Below are 14,858 nucleotides of genomic sequence, written 5' to 3' on the forward strand. Positions count from 1 at the left end.
CCTTCATTTTGACTTAAAGCACCCAGATTACTAGAGTAATTTGGAGAGAACTTTGCTTACCCTTTGCTCCTGTTAACTCTCATTCATTGGCTGGTGTCGTCTGCTGTCACTTTATCATGTGTTATTGAGATTCAAGTCTATTCAATTATGTCAACAATCTGGTCTGTGCTATTAAATTTGTAATTATTTTTAGCCTCCAGTGGCTATGAACAACCATATTTAAAATGTGTCTTATGCTGTGTGGTGATTGATGCTAACTTAAAGGTCCCATATTGTATTTAGTCATATTTTCATTCTCTTTAGACTATAATGAAGGTGTAGGTGCTAAGTCTTTAAACAATTCATTCATGTCATTAAATCACAGTTTTCTAAAATAAGGGATCCTACATTTTGTTACAAGTGGCTTCACACTCAAAAATGTTTTGAAGTGGTCATCAGTTTAAAAAAAAACAAAAACTTGATACAGAACTGTATTTTTGTCATGCTTCTGATTAGTGGCCTCACCTTTCTGTTATCAAATACACAGAGGTCATCTGACTCATCCCTGCTTTGTTTGTTGATCATTTGGGTTTGTCTCGGAAGTGGTTTTGACTGAAGAGCTGAGAGCTTGAGCAGTGCAGTGTTGTGAGTGAAACCAGGCTATGCACCCCACTGTGATCTTTCATGTCTCACGTTAAATAATGAAGAAAGCCAGTTGTGTTTTCATGAGGATATGATGCTAAAGGAGTTTTACCAACAACTGTAGCAGCAGTGCTTTCAAGTCTAGTCGTTATCATAAAATTAATTAATTTTTTTAAAGCAGCACCAGAGAAGAACAAGACATCATGTTCAGTCTGTCAGTGCAGCCAGGCACGCAGTCAGCTCTTACAGTCCATCATTACCAGGAAAGTGGAGAACCATACTGAAAGCCAGTAGGACAAAGCAAGTTGCTCTGGCAGCAGGTTATCATTGGAAATAGTTGCTGTTACTGCTAAAATCTACCATGGGGGACAACCCCACAGTGAAGGGACAGGAGGGGTTTTGTGCCATACAAAACACTTTTATGATGCTTGTTTGTTACGTTTTGTTTTAGATCCCAAAGAGTCAGGTTTTCTGGTTTGGGATTCCAGGTGCATGAAAGTGTGACTTTATTCAGCAACATGAAACACTCAGACAGGAAGTCATCATAGGGATAAAATGAGCTCAGCCTTCTAATCAGTTGTTTTTGGAAGTAAATGATGCAGGAAGAAGGAGGGAGACTCATGATTTGTGTCATTTAAAGCCATGACTTCTTTAACAAGCTTAGAATATAAGAGTCCAGTGAACAGAAGTGGATGGTAGTGATATAAAACTACCTAATGAGCAAAGAAAAGGGAGTTGATATATAGACATTAGGTTCATTAAAATGTGATGTTAATGAAATCATGGTTTACTTTAGGGGTGGAGTTTGCGATTGCGTTGTGAGATCATTAACATGATACAAGAGTATAATTAATGGACCAGGAGCTAGAGTTGGTAGGCTCCTAATGTGTAATTCGTTTTCAGCCATGTACTGATTCACCCGCAGAACTGGTTAACGAGTGACAGTGTGCACTCATGTTTTCCTTTCCTGGATTTTACTCAGAGGGGGCACTGTCACACATTCACTCATTAATTTTTCTCGACGTGCACAGCGTCTCGTTTCAACCTTGTTGATAACACATGCATTGTGGCTTAACAGATGCCAGATTGTCTCCTCTCAGTTTGATAAATTCATCCTTTTTTCTTATCTTAAATTAAGGATTCAACCTTGACCCACTGTACCCACTGTGCTGTAGTTGTGTAAAAATACTGTGTTCTAGTTACATTTCACATTCAGGCGGCCTTTAAAGATTGTCCTTAAAAACTGTTTAACTTTTAGCCAGTATATCATAACACTCTGAAATGATGATCGGAAAGTTTTAGTACAACCAAAGATTTTTGTTTATCAATTTCTATTAATTTACAACTTTGGGGCAGAGGAACAAGTTGTATGCCAACATCTTATTTTCAGGGGTTTTTATACATTACCAAAATCATCAATAAATAAAAACATACATCTGTTTCTATCCTGCTGCCTCTTCTGTGCATTTTTGTACCTTTTTTATATATTAGATGAGTCAATAGTTTCATGTTAGTCCACTTAAATAAACTTGACTACATACTGCCAAGGCAAAGGGGAGGCCAGCACTTGACCAATGCCATAAAATGTGTCATTTTCACTTTTGCTCACCACAGTATTTTAACCCAAGTCAAAAATGACATGATGTTACATGATTGTGAAGAACTTTATTAGTTACATCTCTGTTGTTGAAAAGTGTCAAGTTATCGTACAAATGAAATTATAAATCAGCACAAAGCCCTGTTATTAGGCTCTAAAAGGTTCCCCACTGCAACAGGAGGGTGCTCTAGTCAAGGATGCAGTCTGGTGATAATCGTCAATACAATGAAGTCAAATTGGGGAGCAAGAGGGGAACGAGGGCTGCATAGACTGCTGGAGCATGGGGGTGATTACTGCACTGCCAACAGTTTTCCATTACCACTTTAACGTCCATATTCACACATCCTCCTCTCATTCTTTTTCATCCCTCAGTGCTTCTATTTCTTCCTGTCTGATAGATCTTCTCTGGCATTTTGCTCTCAGGCTTTTCCATCTTCCCCCACCTCCTCTCTGACTTGCTGCAAGATACTGTAAGTAGATACTGGGTAATGCGGTATACACAGAGCTTATTTGATACGTTTTAGCTATAGTCTGTTTATACATCAACTTTAAGGCATGTGTATGTCCTCCCTAAGGATCTGGATCACTGGTCACTGCAACCACTAATGGTAAATACTGAACCATTTGTATCTGAAAACACTATGAATGCCCTTTCCCTTCACAATCTAAGTCAGTCAGCAACATGTCATGGAGCATTGTGAAAATGCACTCATGCTAGCATAATATCTTTTTTTTTTTTTCTTTTTTTTTCTTTGTGATATTTCTTCTCACGATTTTCCCCCTTCATCATCCTCAAGCAAAAATTTTTAAATTCAATTGCCTTTATTTGTCCCCTATGGCCAATGGAGCATTGGCTCTGGTACACCAGATAGCATCACAAAGACAGTGATGCTGCAGCCAATATTATTAATCTAACTGGCATTGGTTAACACGCAGGAATAGTTTTTCCTGCCTGTATTGTACCCTGATCTATGTATGAGTCCCTGTGGTAGCAGTGTTAAGCTGATTGTTTACAGCATTATTACATTACTGGATTATTAAGAAGTTCAACGTACCCTGGATGACATTATGGGTGCACAGTGTGATGTTTTCTATATAGTACTTGCGGTTGGCCCCTTAACAGTAGCTTCCTAATGAACAAGTAAGATGGTGCTATATCTTGCAGGGGTTTCTGCTACAGGTCTTCCATGAATTACTTGTTTTCTCTGACCCTCTGGTTTTAAGGTCAGAGCTGCTTCCATACAAACCTGAAAGTCAGTCAGCTGATAGATGGCCTCGTGCTTCAGTGCTGTGTGGCCTTAGCTGTAACACACTGACGGTCACATGGCCTCCTCTTTCTACAGGCCCTTATGACACTCACAGTGAACAAGCACAATCATTAGCCACCAGATGACAAATGCCTAGAGGCCACAAGGTTGTCAAGACATTTCTCAGTGTCTGTCTGACATTATATGGACACACAACTGCCTCTTTCATCTTTTCTTTATTTGTTTCTGATTGAAAGTGTAACATTGCAATTTCCTGGCTGTGCAGAGACATGGACATCTTGTTGGCTGTCAGTCCCTCACTTGCAGCATAGAGAAGCACAAACCTCCCTCAATCTGGTCTACAGTTAGTCTGTCTGTGGGTGCTATCTACACATTACAGTGATGTGAAACTAAATATAACTTGAATGAAACAAATGAATTTCCCCTAATTCCACAATGCTTAAACCAATACATTTAGTTTTGTTCATTTGTTTAAATCATCTGTTGTCTTTTTTTTTTTTTTATCAGGAATATGAAACAAAGAGTGGTAGAGGTGGACCTGGCAATCCGACATCTCCCAGGCAGAGTGTGAGGAAAAACCTGGACTTTGAGCCCCTCTCCACCACTGCACTCATACTGGAGGACAGACCTGCGTATGTGAACACGCATACATACACAAAATCTTTGATCTTTGGGTCACTGGGCTCTCCCACATTTTTTTGTCCTCTTTTTTCTTTTCTTTTTGTATCTGAATATAAAGCCACGTCTGTTTGCTTTTAGCCTCTATCCTCCCCTCATTCCATCTTTATCAGCTGTCCTTCCTCAGCATGGTTATTAGACTACAGCTCTCTCCCTGTCCCCTGTTTGTCTGCTGGCCGTAAAAGAGAAGCGCTACTGAAAGTTTAATGGCAATACCACAGCCTGGCTCCATTACTGCTTTTTGGCTGGACCAGCTGCAGACCTGTGCTACATCTGCAAATGTCTGTGACTGACTGTCACCATTATTTGGGCAGAGGTTCGACTGTCCCCAATGGCCTTATGATGTGCTTCATCAGCACAGGTTTCCACTGCTGTCTTTGAATTTTTGATTTTATTTCACTTTTCTCTGTCCATGTTAAGAATTTTCAATTCAATGTTTAGCAGCTGCTAATTGAAAACACACCCTGAGACGAGGCTATTTAGTCAACTGCAAACTTCTTGCTGAAAGTGACGGTGCTAACTACTGCACCAGTCTGCCACAAGGGGTCACAACAATAAAATCTAATTTATTTATGTAGCACCAGTGCAACCTAGCAGTCTAGGCCTATAGCAGAACAACTAAAGGAAAAGGCATAGTTAAGCATTACATTTCCTCCGCGTCCTCCGCCCCAGACCGATATTGGGAGTTAGTTCCGTAGAAGAGGAGCCTGATAACTGAAAGATCTGCCTGCTGATTTCCTCTTGGAGACTCGAGGAACCACAAGTAAACCTACATCCAGAGAGTAAAGTGACTTTAGGACAGTAAAGGAACAATGAGCTGAGATGTGACCATAGAATGCAGAATATTGACTCATTACATATTGACTCTGCTCTATAAACACAAGAAAGCTCCTCTGTGCATGGTCTCTTCTTCATGCCACAGTAGCATGCTTTACATGAATTAAGCAAGCTAAACCCAGAAAGCATGTAGCTGTTAACACATTTATTAATGTGCATGTGTGTTACAGTAACCTTCCTGCCAAGCCAGTTGAGGAGGCTCAGAAACACAGACAGCAGTATGAAGAGATGGTGGCCCAGGCCAAGAAGAGAGGTGAGGCCATTTTTACAAATGCTAATTAGTTTTTCCTTACTACTGTTCATGGGTTGTTTGTCTTTTTTTTTTTTTGAGATTCCCATCTCTTCTAACCACCACTTTTCATGTTTCTGTAGAGTTGAAGGAGGCTCAGAAGAGGAAGAAGCAGCTGGAGGATCGGTGTAAACTTGAGGAGAGCATAGGTACAGCTGCCCAGACTTGGAACCAGGAGATCTTACCCAACTGGAGTGCAATGTGAGTGTAACTGTCACTACTTTAGTTTTAAACTAAAGGAATGTCTCTTCCAGCCCTGCTCATTGTAATTACTGCCTCCTCGTGGTTATAATCAATAAGTGACACTTTCCTCAATGAAACACAATGTTAAGTAGACTGTCCAACTCCCCTCCCCACATTTACCTTCCACTCACCCCCACATTCCTCTTCCAGGTGTACATCTCGACGAGTCAGAGATCTCTGGTGGCAAGGTATTCCCCCCAGTGTCAGAGGCAAAGTGTGGAGCCTTGCTGTGGGGAACGAGCTCAACATCACACACGGTACAGGAGAAGGCTAATATATGAATGGCTGAGAGAATGAGGAGACTGTTACCAAAGCCACATTTACTGCTATTAAAGGACCTGACCTAGAATCGCCACGTCCTGATCTAATTGCACTAAGAATCAATGTAAACCACACTAATGCAGCACTACATACTCATGACATAAATATGTAGGCTAAATCCATGTACACACAGATGAGTTTAGCAATTGTTCTCAGTTTTAGAAATGTCAGTGAGATACATTGAAAAAGGAGGAAGAGTTTGTCCATTAAGAGGTAGCACAGTTTGGTGATTCGCAGTACAAGAGGGAATAAGAATAATATCAATGAGCTCCTTGAGTGTAAATTAAGATTAAACCCACTTGCTTTTTCTTCATTTTCAATTTGCTAAAAGAGTGTCAATTGGCAGGCCTTCCACTATCAATGTGTGTCTGCTCTTCAGCACCCAAAGGGTCGATCACAGATAAGCACTGGCTCACTTTTGCTTGTGAGCCTTTTAAATGGCGTGCAGTGTGCTGCAAATACACACCCACGCACACAAAGCTCAGTCCCTCAAAGTAAAACGTGGAGGTAAAATTACTGACCACTCATGAACTTTTTCTTTCCGATTGGTTCCACCATTGGCAGTAAATGCTTTGTAGAAGCCCACTGACCTTTGCCATGTTAGAGGTCAAGGTCCTTGTGAGGGTCAAGTTTTAAAGGGAGGTGTAAGGACACATAGTCTTTGTTTAGTATTGGTTGTACATTATTTTAGACTTCAATTCACAATCTGAAACTTCGAATTTTCTTGCTGTCTGTGTGTTTGAAGCTGCCAGCTCTGTTGTGGCAGTGTTGGTTTACTATAAATTACCCTCCTGATATGTTGTGTCAAGAACCGCTCATTACGTTTATCCTGCATCTTATCACAAGAGGGCAGCCTCAGGCCACAGCACATCCTGGGACCTTCAGTGCACTGCAAAGAAATAAATGTCTTCTAAAACAGTAGGAGATATTTCTTCTGATCTACCTTAGGATTACAGATGCAGGAAAATGTGAGGTGCTGTGTCTTTTCATCACCTGACCTGTGATTTCTGTCCAGTTGCATGCTCTCTGCTCAGCCTCTGTTGACTGCAGCTCTAATGTTTCTGCAGAGCTGTACCACATCTGCCTGTCTCGGGCAAAGGTAAAATGGAAGACCACACCAGCATCATCTGCAGAGACGGAAACTGAAGGTAGAGACAGAACAGAAAATCTTTCCACTGCCTTGTGTCATTTTCTCCACATTTAGTCACATACCTTTTCTCTGCGTTCCGGCCATTTTTTCTTGTCAGATGCTGGTTGCTCAGACAGGGAATCCAGCCTGGAACTGATCAAGCTGGACATTTCACGAACCTTCCCCCAACTGTGTATCTTCCAGCAGGTCGGTGACAGAAGCTTACCCCCCATTAACTGCAATTTTTGTCTGTTAAATGTGTTTCTAATGCACAAAACAGTTAATGGGATACAGTGACGTAGACACAAAGTCATACACAATATTACAATGACAGCACTCTGATATTACTGTTGTAGGAATTTGGTGTTTTTGTTCTTGTTCTTGTTCTTTGTCTTCATCATTCCTCTGTTCATTGTCAGGGCGGGCCATATCACGATGTGCTGCACAGCATTCTGGGAGCATACACTTGTTACCGGCCAGATGTTGGCTATGTAAGTCATACTAAAACATTGTTGCAGTTCTTCAGTAAACTCAGCCATTTGCTTTGCTTACTTTCAACATAGAAAGTCAAGAAAGTGGATGAATACTTCAGTTTTGTTTTATGATGTTCATGCATTAGTTATGCTTGTGAGACTTTATATGTGATATGTTTTTAGGTTAATGTGAATATTATATTGCATTCATAACACAGCATGTCAGATTGATACTTTCATTCCATTAATATTGAACCTAGACCTGATTTATAATCAAATACCACATAGATAAATATACCTTTCGACTGTATGGGCCCTTTAAAGCAAAGGCATGATATTGATCAGCTAATCTCCTTAACAAAGGGGATAAATCATGTTTGATAGCCCATTGATAATGACAACTTAATACAGATATAATTATATTCAACACATTCTCACAAAATGTGTAAAGTTCAAACCTGCCTGAGTTTCAATCCACTAGTGGTTTGGGACAGGCCCCTCTGCTGTGTGATTTGTTTTTGTTTTTTTTCCCCCACTTAGCATCTTTTCCCTCCATTCACGCTTCTCTTCCCTCCAGGGAGATTTGCTGATCAGGCTCCTTTGTCCTTTCAGTCTGTTTCTCACAGACATCCTCACTCTTCATGGTTTATATATTTTTTCTGTCATACTCAGACTATGGAGATTGAAGCACAAACCCGATTTTAAAGTCACGTGCGCGTTTGACCTTTGTAACATTTTTTTAATCAGCCTGTAGTTATAAAACAAAGTTACTGCTGTTGCCTTGTTGTCTTTGATAAGCTATGCAGTTAGACTCAGCCCATAATTTGTACTTTAGTTTGCATTTCAGAGCCAGGCTGTGCTTGTAGGTGCTGTGGTTCGTATTTCTGCTCCTCACCGCAGCACTGTAATACATATACCTTTCTATAAATGAGTATGACTTCCTGTTCCGACCCTATCCCCTGAGCTGACACACACACACGTCCAAATGCATTCACCTCTGTGCACAGTATTGCTTTTTTTTTTGTCTTTGTTTATTGATGTTTTTTTGTTTTTTGTTTTTTTTGTTTTTTTTGTTCTTGTTGTCCTTTGAATCTGGACATATCAAAATTTTATATTTCAGTTCACATCTTAAACATCCAAACTGAGGCTGAACTCCAGCTGTACAGAGGGAATAATGTGCAGTGATGTTGTGCTTGACTTGTTCCTTCTGAGACTAATATGTCAAAGTTCAAGTGTGATCTAACAATTTCATATTCACACAACCTCAAAGTAAGTTTTTATTTATTTTATTTTAATTTCTTTGTGTGTTTTTTTTTTTTTTGTTTGTTTGTTTTGTTTTTTTTTTTGGTTGTTGTTGTTGTGATTGATTGTGTAGGTGCAGGGAATGTCATTCATCGCAGCAGTGCTGATCCTAAACCTGGACACAGCTGATGCCTTTATCGCTTTTGCCAACCTGCTCAACAAGCCCTGTCAGATGGCCTTCTTCAGAGTCGACCACAGCCTTGTCAGTACACACAGACTCTCACCAAACATTACAACTATTGCACATAGATACCAGACTAGATTCTGAGCCGTGCACACAGCTACACCACATTTAGATAAGGTGAAGGAAAAAATATACACTGGATTAAAGCGCTTTATACTTATCAAAGCTATACTCACAAAGGGAAACATTTCAACCTCAAATCTGATGACTTACTTTATAGAATGTAACACTTTAAGAATTTAGGAAAATGCATTTGGATATTCAAATATTTACATGTTCTAAAATGATTGTAATAACAATAAAATTTTCCTTCTTAAAGGCATAGAATGCATTATTTATGCAATGCTATCAAAATTGTTTTTGCAGGTGTATTTTTCAATGATTACTCAGAGTTGCTCAGAGATTGATGCATAACGCTCTACTGCAGCAGCAGTGGCAGGTTTAGAAAACAGCCCATACATGAAACCCTGTCCACTTTCCTTTCTGAGATGTAGGGTTGGGTTTTACCACAAAAACCCCTCAGTGATCTCACACAGGGTCGTGGCCTGGTAGAACATCGCATCAGCTTCGGTGCTGCCTGTTTACATTTTGTTTCTTCACAGGTGTCTGTTTTTTGAACGACTCACCGCTGATATGTATTAAAGTTACTACATAAAATCTTTGTTTCCTTTTCAGATGTTGACATACTTTGCAGCATTTGAAGTCTTCTTTGAAGAAAATCTACCAAAGCTCTTTGCACATTTCAAGAAAAACAACTTGACCCCTGATATTTATTTAATTGACTGGTGAGTTTCAAACATTTATTGTATTTACAATTGTTAATGTTTTTCCATCACTCAAAATTTTCTCACCCTACTTGCCATTTTATCATTTTACCATTTTACAGCTGGAACATGAACAATAGAATCTGTGTAGCCACAATGTGCTCTCTGTCCTGGTGTAAACTTGTTACATCACCTGGAAACATGACTGGTGTCTCACGTTGCGCTCATTACGTTTCCACAGTCTTTTGTTTCTGAGAAAACCGGAATGGTCCCTTTGTGCAGGCAGAAGGTGTGTGAGCTCTCCCCACTTAAAATGGAAATTTATAGATTTCTATATTTACTCAGCCCTCACTTATATCACACTTTATCATACTTTACCACAGTTTATGGAAGGGGATGCCAGGGCAACACAGCACATTCTCACAGTCTCTGCTTTTTCAACTTTTTATCCTGTAGCTAAAAATTAATTACTCATTAATCTAGTCACTATTCCATAATGGAACTTTGAAATCTCTTCTCTCGTCTCATCTCTCTTCATGCCATCTTTGTAATGTTTCTAATCATGACTAGAATTGACCTATGCTGAATGCTGGTTGGACATGTTGTGGAAAGACATGGGCCAAGTGTCATAGCTGACAAAGGTTGTACACAAGTTGTGAAAAGTTACACAAAGCACTGACGGCCCACAATATAATAGTATAGTTTTGACAGTTAAAAAGATGACAGCGTTTGCTGCAAGTAGTAGTTGTGTTCATTATCAATAGATCTACCACTTACTTTGTTGGTCAGTCAGTCTTTTGGTTGATTTACAGTCTGGTAGATTTGATGATGTCCTCACTGTCCTCAAGTGTCCAGTCAAAGTGTGCTCTACTCTGACTGGATGATACAGTCTTTCAATCCCACAGTAGCCATGCCTTAATGCATATCCTGCTCTATGGTTTATTCTGTTTATTAGTATTAAGGAAGCCTTGAAACTGTAGACTAAGGGAAATATTTACTTAGCTAATGAATCAAGTGAGAAGTAGGGCAATTTTCACATAGAAGTCTGTCTTTTTAAGACCATATTTATCTTCGAAGCTGGATCTATGAAAACTATTAAATGGAATGATAATCAGTTGTTGTCTGCTCTGGTAACATACAGTGTTAACTATTCCACATTTTACCAGCTGCACAGTTGTAATTGCCAGAATCCAAGGGAGAGGAGTGGTGGCCAGCGTGTTCAATATTTTAATACAATTTTTGCACCATCACCAAGTACCATTCCTTTGTCTTTTTGTCCCCCTTCTGTCCTTCTTCGCACCCCCCCCACCCCTCAGGATCTTCACTCTATATAGTAAGTCGCTGCCATTGGACCTAGCGTGCCGAGTGTGGGACGTGTTCTGCAGAGATGGTGAGGAGTTCCTCTTCCGCACAGCACTTGGCCTGCTGCGTCTCTACCAGGACGTCCTGACCTGTATGGACTTCATTCACATGGCTCAGTTCCTCACCCGACTGCCAGACCTCATCCCTGCAGAGCAGCTCTTCCAGCACATCGCTACCATTCACATGACCAGCCGCAACAGGAAGTGGGCACAGGTGGGATGTGAAATATGTATTCATTTATTCATTCATCTATAGCATATAAATGAATGAATAAATATATATAGCAATGATATTTGCAGATTTCACAATGGTGTTTGGCCAGATTCTATCAAAATGGCTGTCCAAATGCTCCAACTTTATTTGCTTTTCAAGAGACACTCACTGAGCTTAAACTTGATGGAAAGTAGCAAAAAAATTGCCCTGGATTATGTTATTGTGATGTAGAGAAATGGTGCTGTTAGCTGCTTTACATTCTCTACATCACTTTGCCATTTGAGCCGCCTACTTGCAACACCCATCTAAAAAGGGGGCCTGCTCCTTTCTCAAAGAGAATACATCAACCTCTCCTCTTTCCCTTTTTATAACTGTACGTCCAACTTCATCTCCTCAGGTCCTGCAGGCATTACAGAAAGATCACGAGCGAGGCAGCCCAGTTCTGAAGCACTGAGTTGTTTGCAAACAGATCATCTCCAGCGTTTGAGGAAAAACTGGACTCTGGCCAAGATTAATATGCGAGACACCTGTGTTCAGCTTGGGGACATTCTGGTTGTAGCTGCTACCATAAACCTCTTCTCCAGTTCCATGTCACTGATCTGACTAGAGCCAGGACCCTGGAGGGAGGGGTGTGTAGATGCCAGGGTGTGAAAAGGAATATGAGGCCTTATTTAACCCCCCACCACTCCCTCCTGTGCTCAGAAGCCCAACAGTGGATGGGAAACTGTAGCTGGCAGAGGCTAAAGAATGTACCACACACTCCCACATACGTGTACCCAGCAGGTTGTTTGTTGTCTCCTTTTGCTTTTACAATTATCTGACATAAACAACAGTCTGGACCTCAGCTTCAAAAAGCAAGAAAAGCAAAGGTAATATCCTAAAACATCTCCAGCAACATATTTGTTAACTGTAATGTTGAAATATGTCAGTCTTTTTTTTTTTTTATTTCAAAACTTATGTCATTCCTTCTTGCCCACAGAGTTTGGTTTATCTGTCAGCTATGATCTCAGCGTAATTTCCATTTTTCAGTGCAAAGTTTCTCACTCGATCTCCCACAAAGTCCACTAAGAATTTTGTCACTTAAAACCTTGGTTCTTTGAAAGCACCATGTTGTTACATATGATGAAATGTTTAAACCCTCTAAAAACTACATGAGCTGTCTGTAAAATGAGATTTACAGTGCATTTATGAAATAACAAAGCTGGAGTAAATAATGAGGTCACGTGTTACTGTTCAACACACACACCCACTGTGTCTTGGAACTTGGAAGTCCCCTGCCCTTAATACGTTTGATGTACATTTCAGCAGGTTATAATTTTGATTCTTTATGTCTCGACTTGAGTGTTGATGTGTTTTGTGTGTTTATTTAATATTTATCAAATGGACATTGGGACTTCATTCCATTAAAATTAAAAGTTTAGCCTCTGCACACTCAAATTTAGTAAAAAGCTATACAAGGTTGTAGGTGACTGGAGCATCATTGTTCATGATGTGGACTTAAAGGATTGAAAATCATGTCCACTCAGCAGATTAGGGCTAAAGCACATTAGCTAATGTGAAAATTACTGCAGGCTATCAAAATTTCTCCTAAGGATTCTTCCAAACAGGTTTTAATCTCTAGAAATAATTTGCAATGACAAATGTTTTGGTTAACAGGATTTTCCCACATATTAGAAAAAAAAACCATAACTGGGTCTGAAGTTCATCTATTGTTACGTCCTCATTAAATATTCCGGATCAGGTCTTATCCCCCACCCACTATCCCTGCCTGTACTAGGCAGATATTTGAGCCTCAGTCAGACCCAGACTCAGGTTTTGAGGAGTTGCTTGGTTGGAAACAAAACAGGTGACCAAGATGTATCTGGAAAGTCAGTGTAATAATTTCTGTTGTCACTTTCAGTCATAATTTAAAAAACAAAAAACCCTACACTGCCTCCACTGTCCATGTGCACAGTTGTTTATTGTGGACATGTAGCATTAACTACATACAACAAATACAGACAACCCTGAATTTAGGTTTTTGTATGATGAAATATTGAATAGCAGCCACAAACATGCATTTACATCTATCACTAAATTACACTGATATACAAGACTTGAAAACATGACAATTCTCTGGTACTTTTTAAAGAGCACATTAAATGTACACTCATGTACAATTGATGGCCACATCAGTGCATCAAATCCCAACATGCACCTATCCCGTTCCCTCATGTCCCTCTTTCCTGCTCCAATTGGAAAGTTGAAGTTTGTTTTTTCCTCAACAATTTAAACATTCCTCTGTTGCCGTTTCTCACTGGTGAGTTTTTTTTTTTTTTGTGCAACGTCAAAGTAAATTATTTATGTTTGAACTTTGGGCAGCAAATGGTGTTAGACGGAATGATGATTTAAAAAAAAAATAAAAAATTGCACAGATGTACACAAACGCACTGTTGCACAGCCTGCGTCGAGCCAGTTCCCTCAAACATAACAGACCTCAGTCCCAGCAAAACCCACAAGTCCGTGGCATATTCAGCAACATTGTTTGCTTCAACTTGAACGTCCTGTGCTGCACATCAGGTGAATTTAGACTCTCATCTCTTTGGTTTTGTGGTCGTTGAGTCTGATGGTGTGTCTACTCTCTGGCATTCACGCCATGGTTGATGGTGTTGCTCTGTCCCAACCAGCACAGACGGAATCCAACAAGAGTTGTTTGGATGAGTTAACGGCCAGCTTGAAAGTGCTTAGGTTGCACAAATTTACGTGATAATTATTTTATAAAAGGTGAAGTATCAATTTTGTTGATTCTTTACGGGAATGCACTTTTCTAAAATCTTGTGTGATTTTTAGTCCATTTTGCACAAACCTGCTCATGAATTGTTCTTTTGTCAAGTTTTCTTTCCAAAGAACTTGCTAGTGCTTTCTGTCAGTTCTGTTATTGGTTCTGCGGCTGCTTCTCCTGCTGTGTTGTGCTACTAATTTTGTGTGTGATGGAGTTGGCTTCCCCTTTGTTTTGCCCTGTAATACTGAGAATGTGTCCATTCCTCCTCTGTGACTCTGAGAAACATGTTTCAGAAATATCTGGACCACAGCTGAAAATTCAAGGCCTGCTCTGAGTTTAAAAACAGGAAGCGTCTTTTGTTTGTAAGTAATCAACATCTTGGTTGGTGTGTGCATGTGTGCAGACTTTTTTTTTGATGCGCTCCTCTCTCCAACTCCCCCTCCATTGTGGTGACACACCACAGGACTGCAATAAAGCTTTTTGCACATGTGAGCCTTTGAGTCGTGACTCACACCATCATCAGTTGAAGTTCCCTAAACAGGTTTTAAATGTCCAAATGGACACTCCCAGCAGGACTGACACTGACTTCCTGCCCTTGTGTTTGACCTACTGTGGTCTAAAACCAAATGCAATCTAACTAAATTTGAATAAATATAAGAAACTGTTGTGTAATGATCTTTGATTAGCTTTTTTCTTTTTGGGTATTGCTTATTTTGAATTGTCTTTTCTTCAGAGACCCTTGAACTGTAGAGGAATGATAGACACGTGGAGACAACAATCGGTCACCATGCAACTGTATTTCACTTGAAATGTATA

At 39.9% G+C, this 14,858-nt stretch overlaps 1 protein-coding gene across 1 annotated transcript in view; it reads left to right on the plus strand.

Annotated features, from left to right (window-relative positions):
* Window positions 1-14,534, plus strand: part of tbc1d14 (TBC1 domain family, member 14) — a 31,949-nt gene extending 17,415 nt beyond the window's left edge. Inside the window, exons 4-14 of the mRNA XM_029526412.1 lie at window positions 3,994-4,118; window positions 5,172-5,254; window positions 5,374-5,491; window positions 5,684-5,790; window positions 6,922-7,002; window positions 7,102-7,190; window positions 7,403-7,474; window positions 8,832-8,960; window positions 9,618-9,727; window positions 11,023-11,281; window positions 11,679-14,534. Of these exons, the coding sequence (XP_029382272.1) occupies window positions 3,994-4,118; window positions 5,172-5,254; window positions 5,374-5,491; window positions 5,684-5,790; window positions 6,922-7,002; window positions 7,102-7,190; window positions 7,403-7,474; window positions 8,832-8,960; window positions 9,618-9,727; window positions 11,023-11,281; window positions 11,679-11,735 (1,230 nt within the window). The 3' untranslated portion in view covers window positions 11,736-14,534. The remainder of the gene's footprint in view (window positions 1-3,993; window positions 4,119-5,171; window positions 5,255-5,373; window positions 5,492-5,683; window positions 5,791-6,921; window positions 7,003-7,101; window positions 7,191-7,402; window positions 7,475-8,831; window positions 8,961-9,617; window positions 9,728-11,022; window positions 11,282-11,678) is intronic.
* Window positions 14,535-14,858: the final 324 nt, after the last annotated feature.

The sequence above is a fragment of the Echeneis naucrates genome, chromosome 18 (genome assembly GCF_900963305.1).
Source record: "Echeneis naucrates chromosome 18, fEcheNa1.1, whole genome shotgun sequence".
Lineage (NCBI taxonomy): Eukaryota > Metazoa > Chordata > Actinopteri > Carangiformes > Echeneidae > Echeneis > Echeneis naucrates.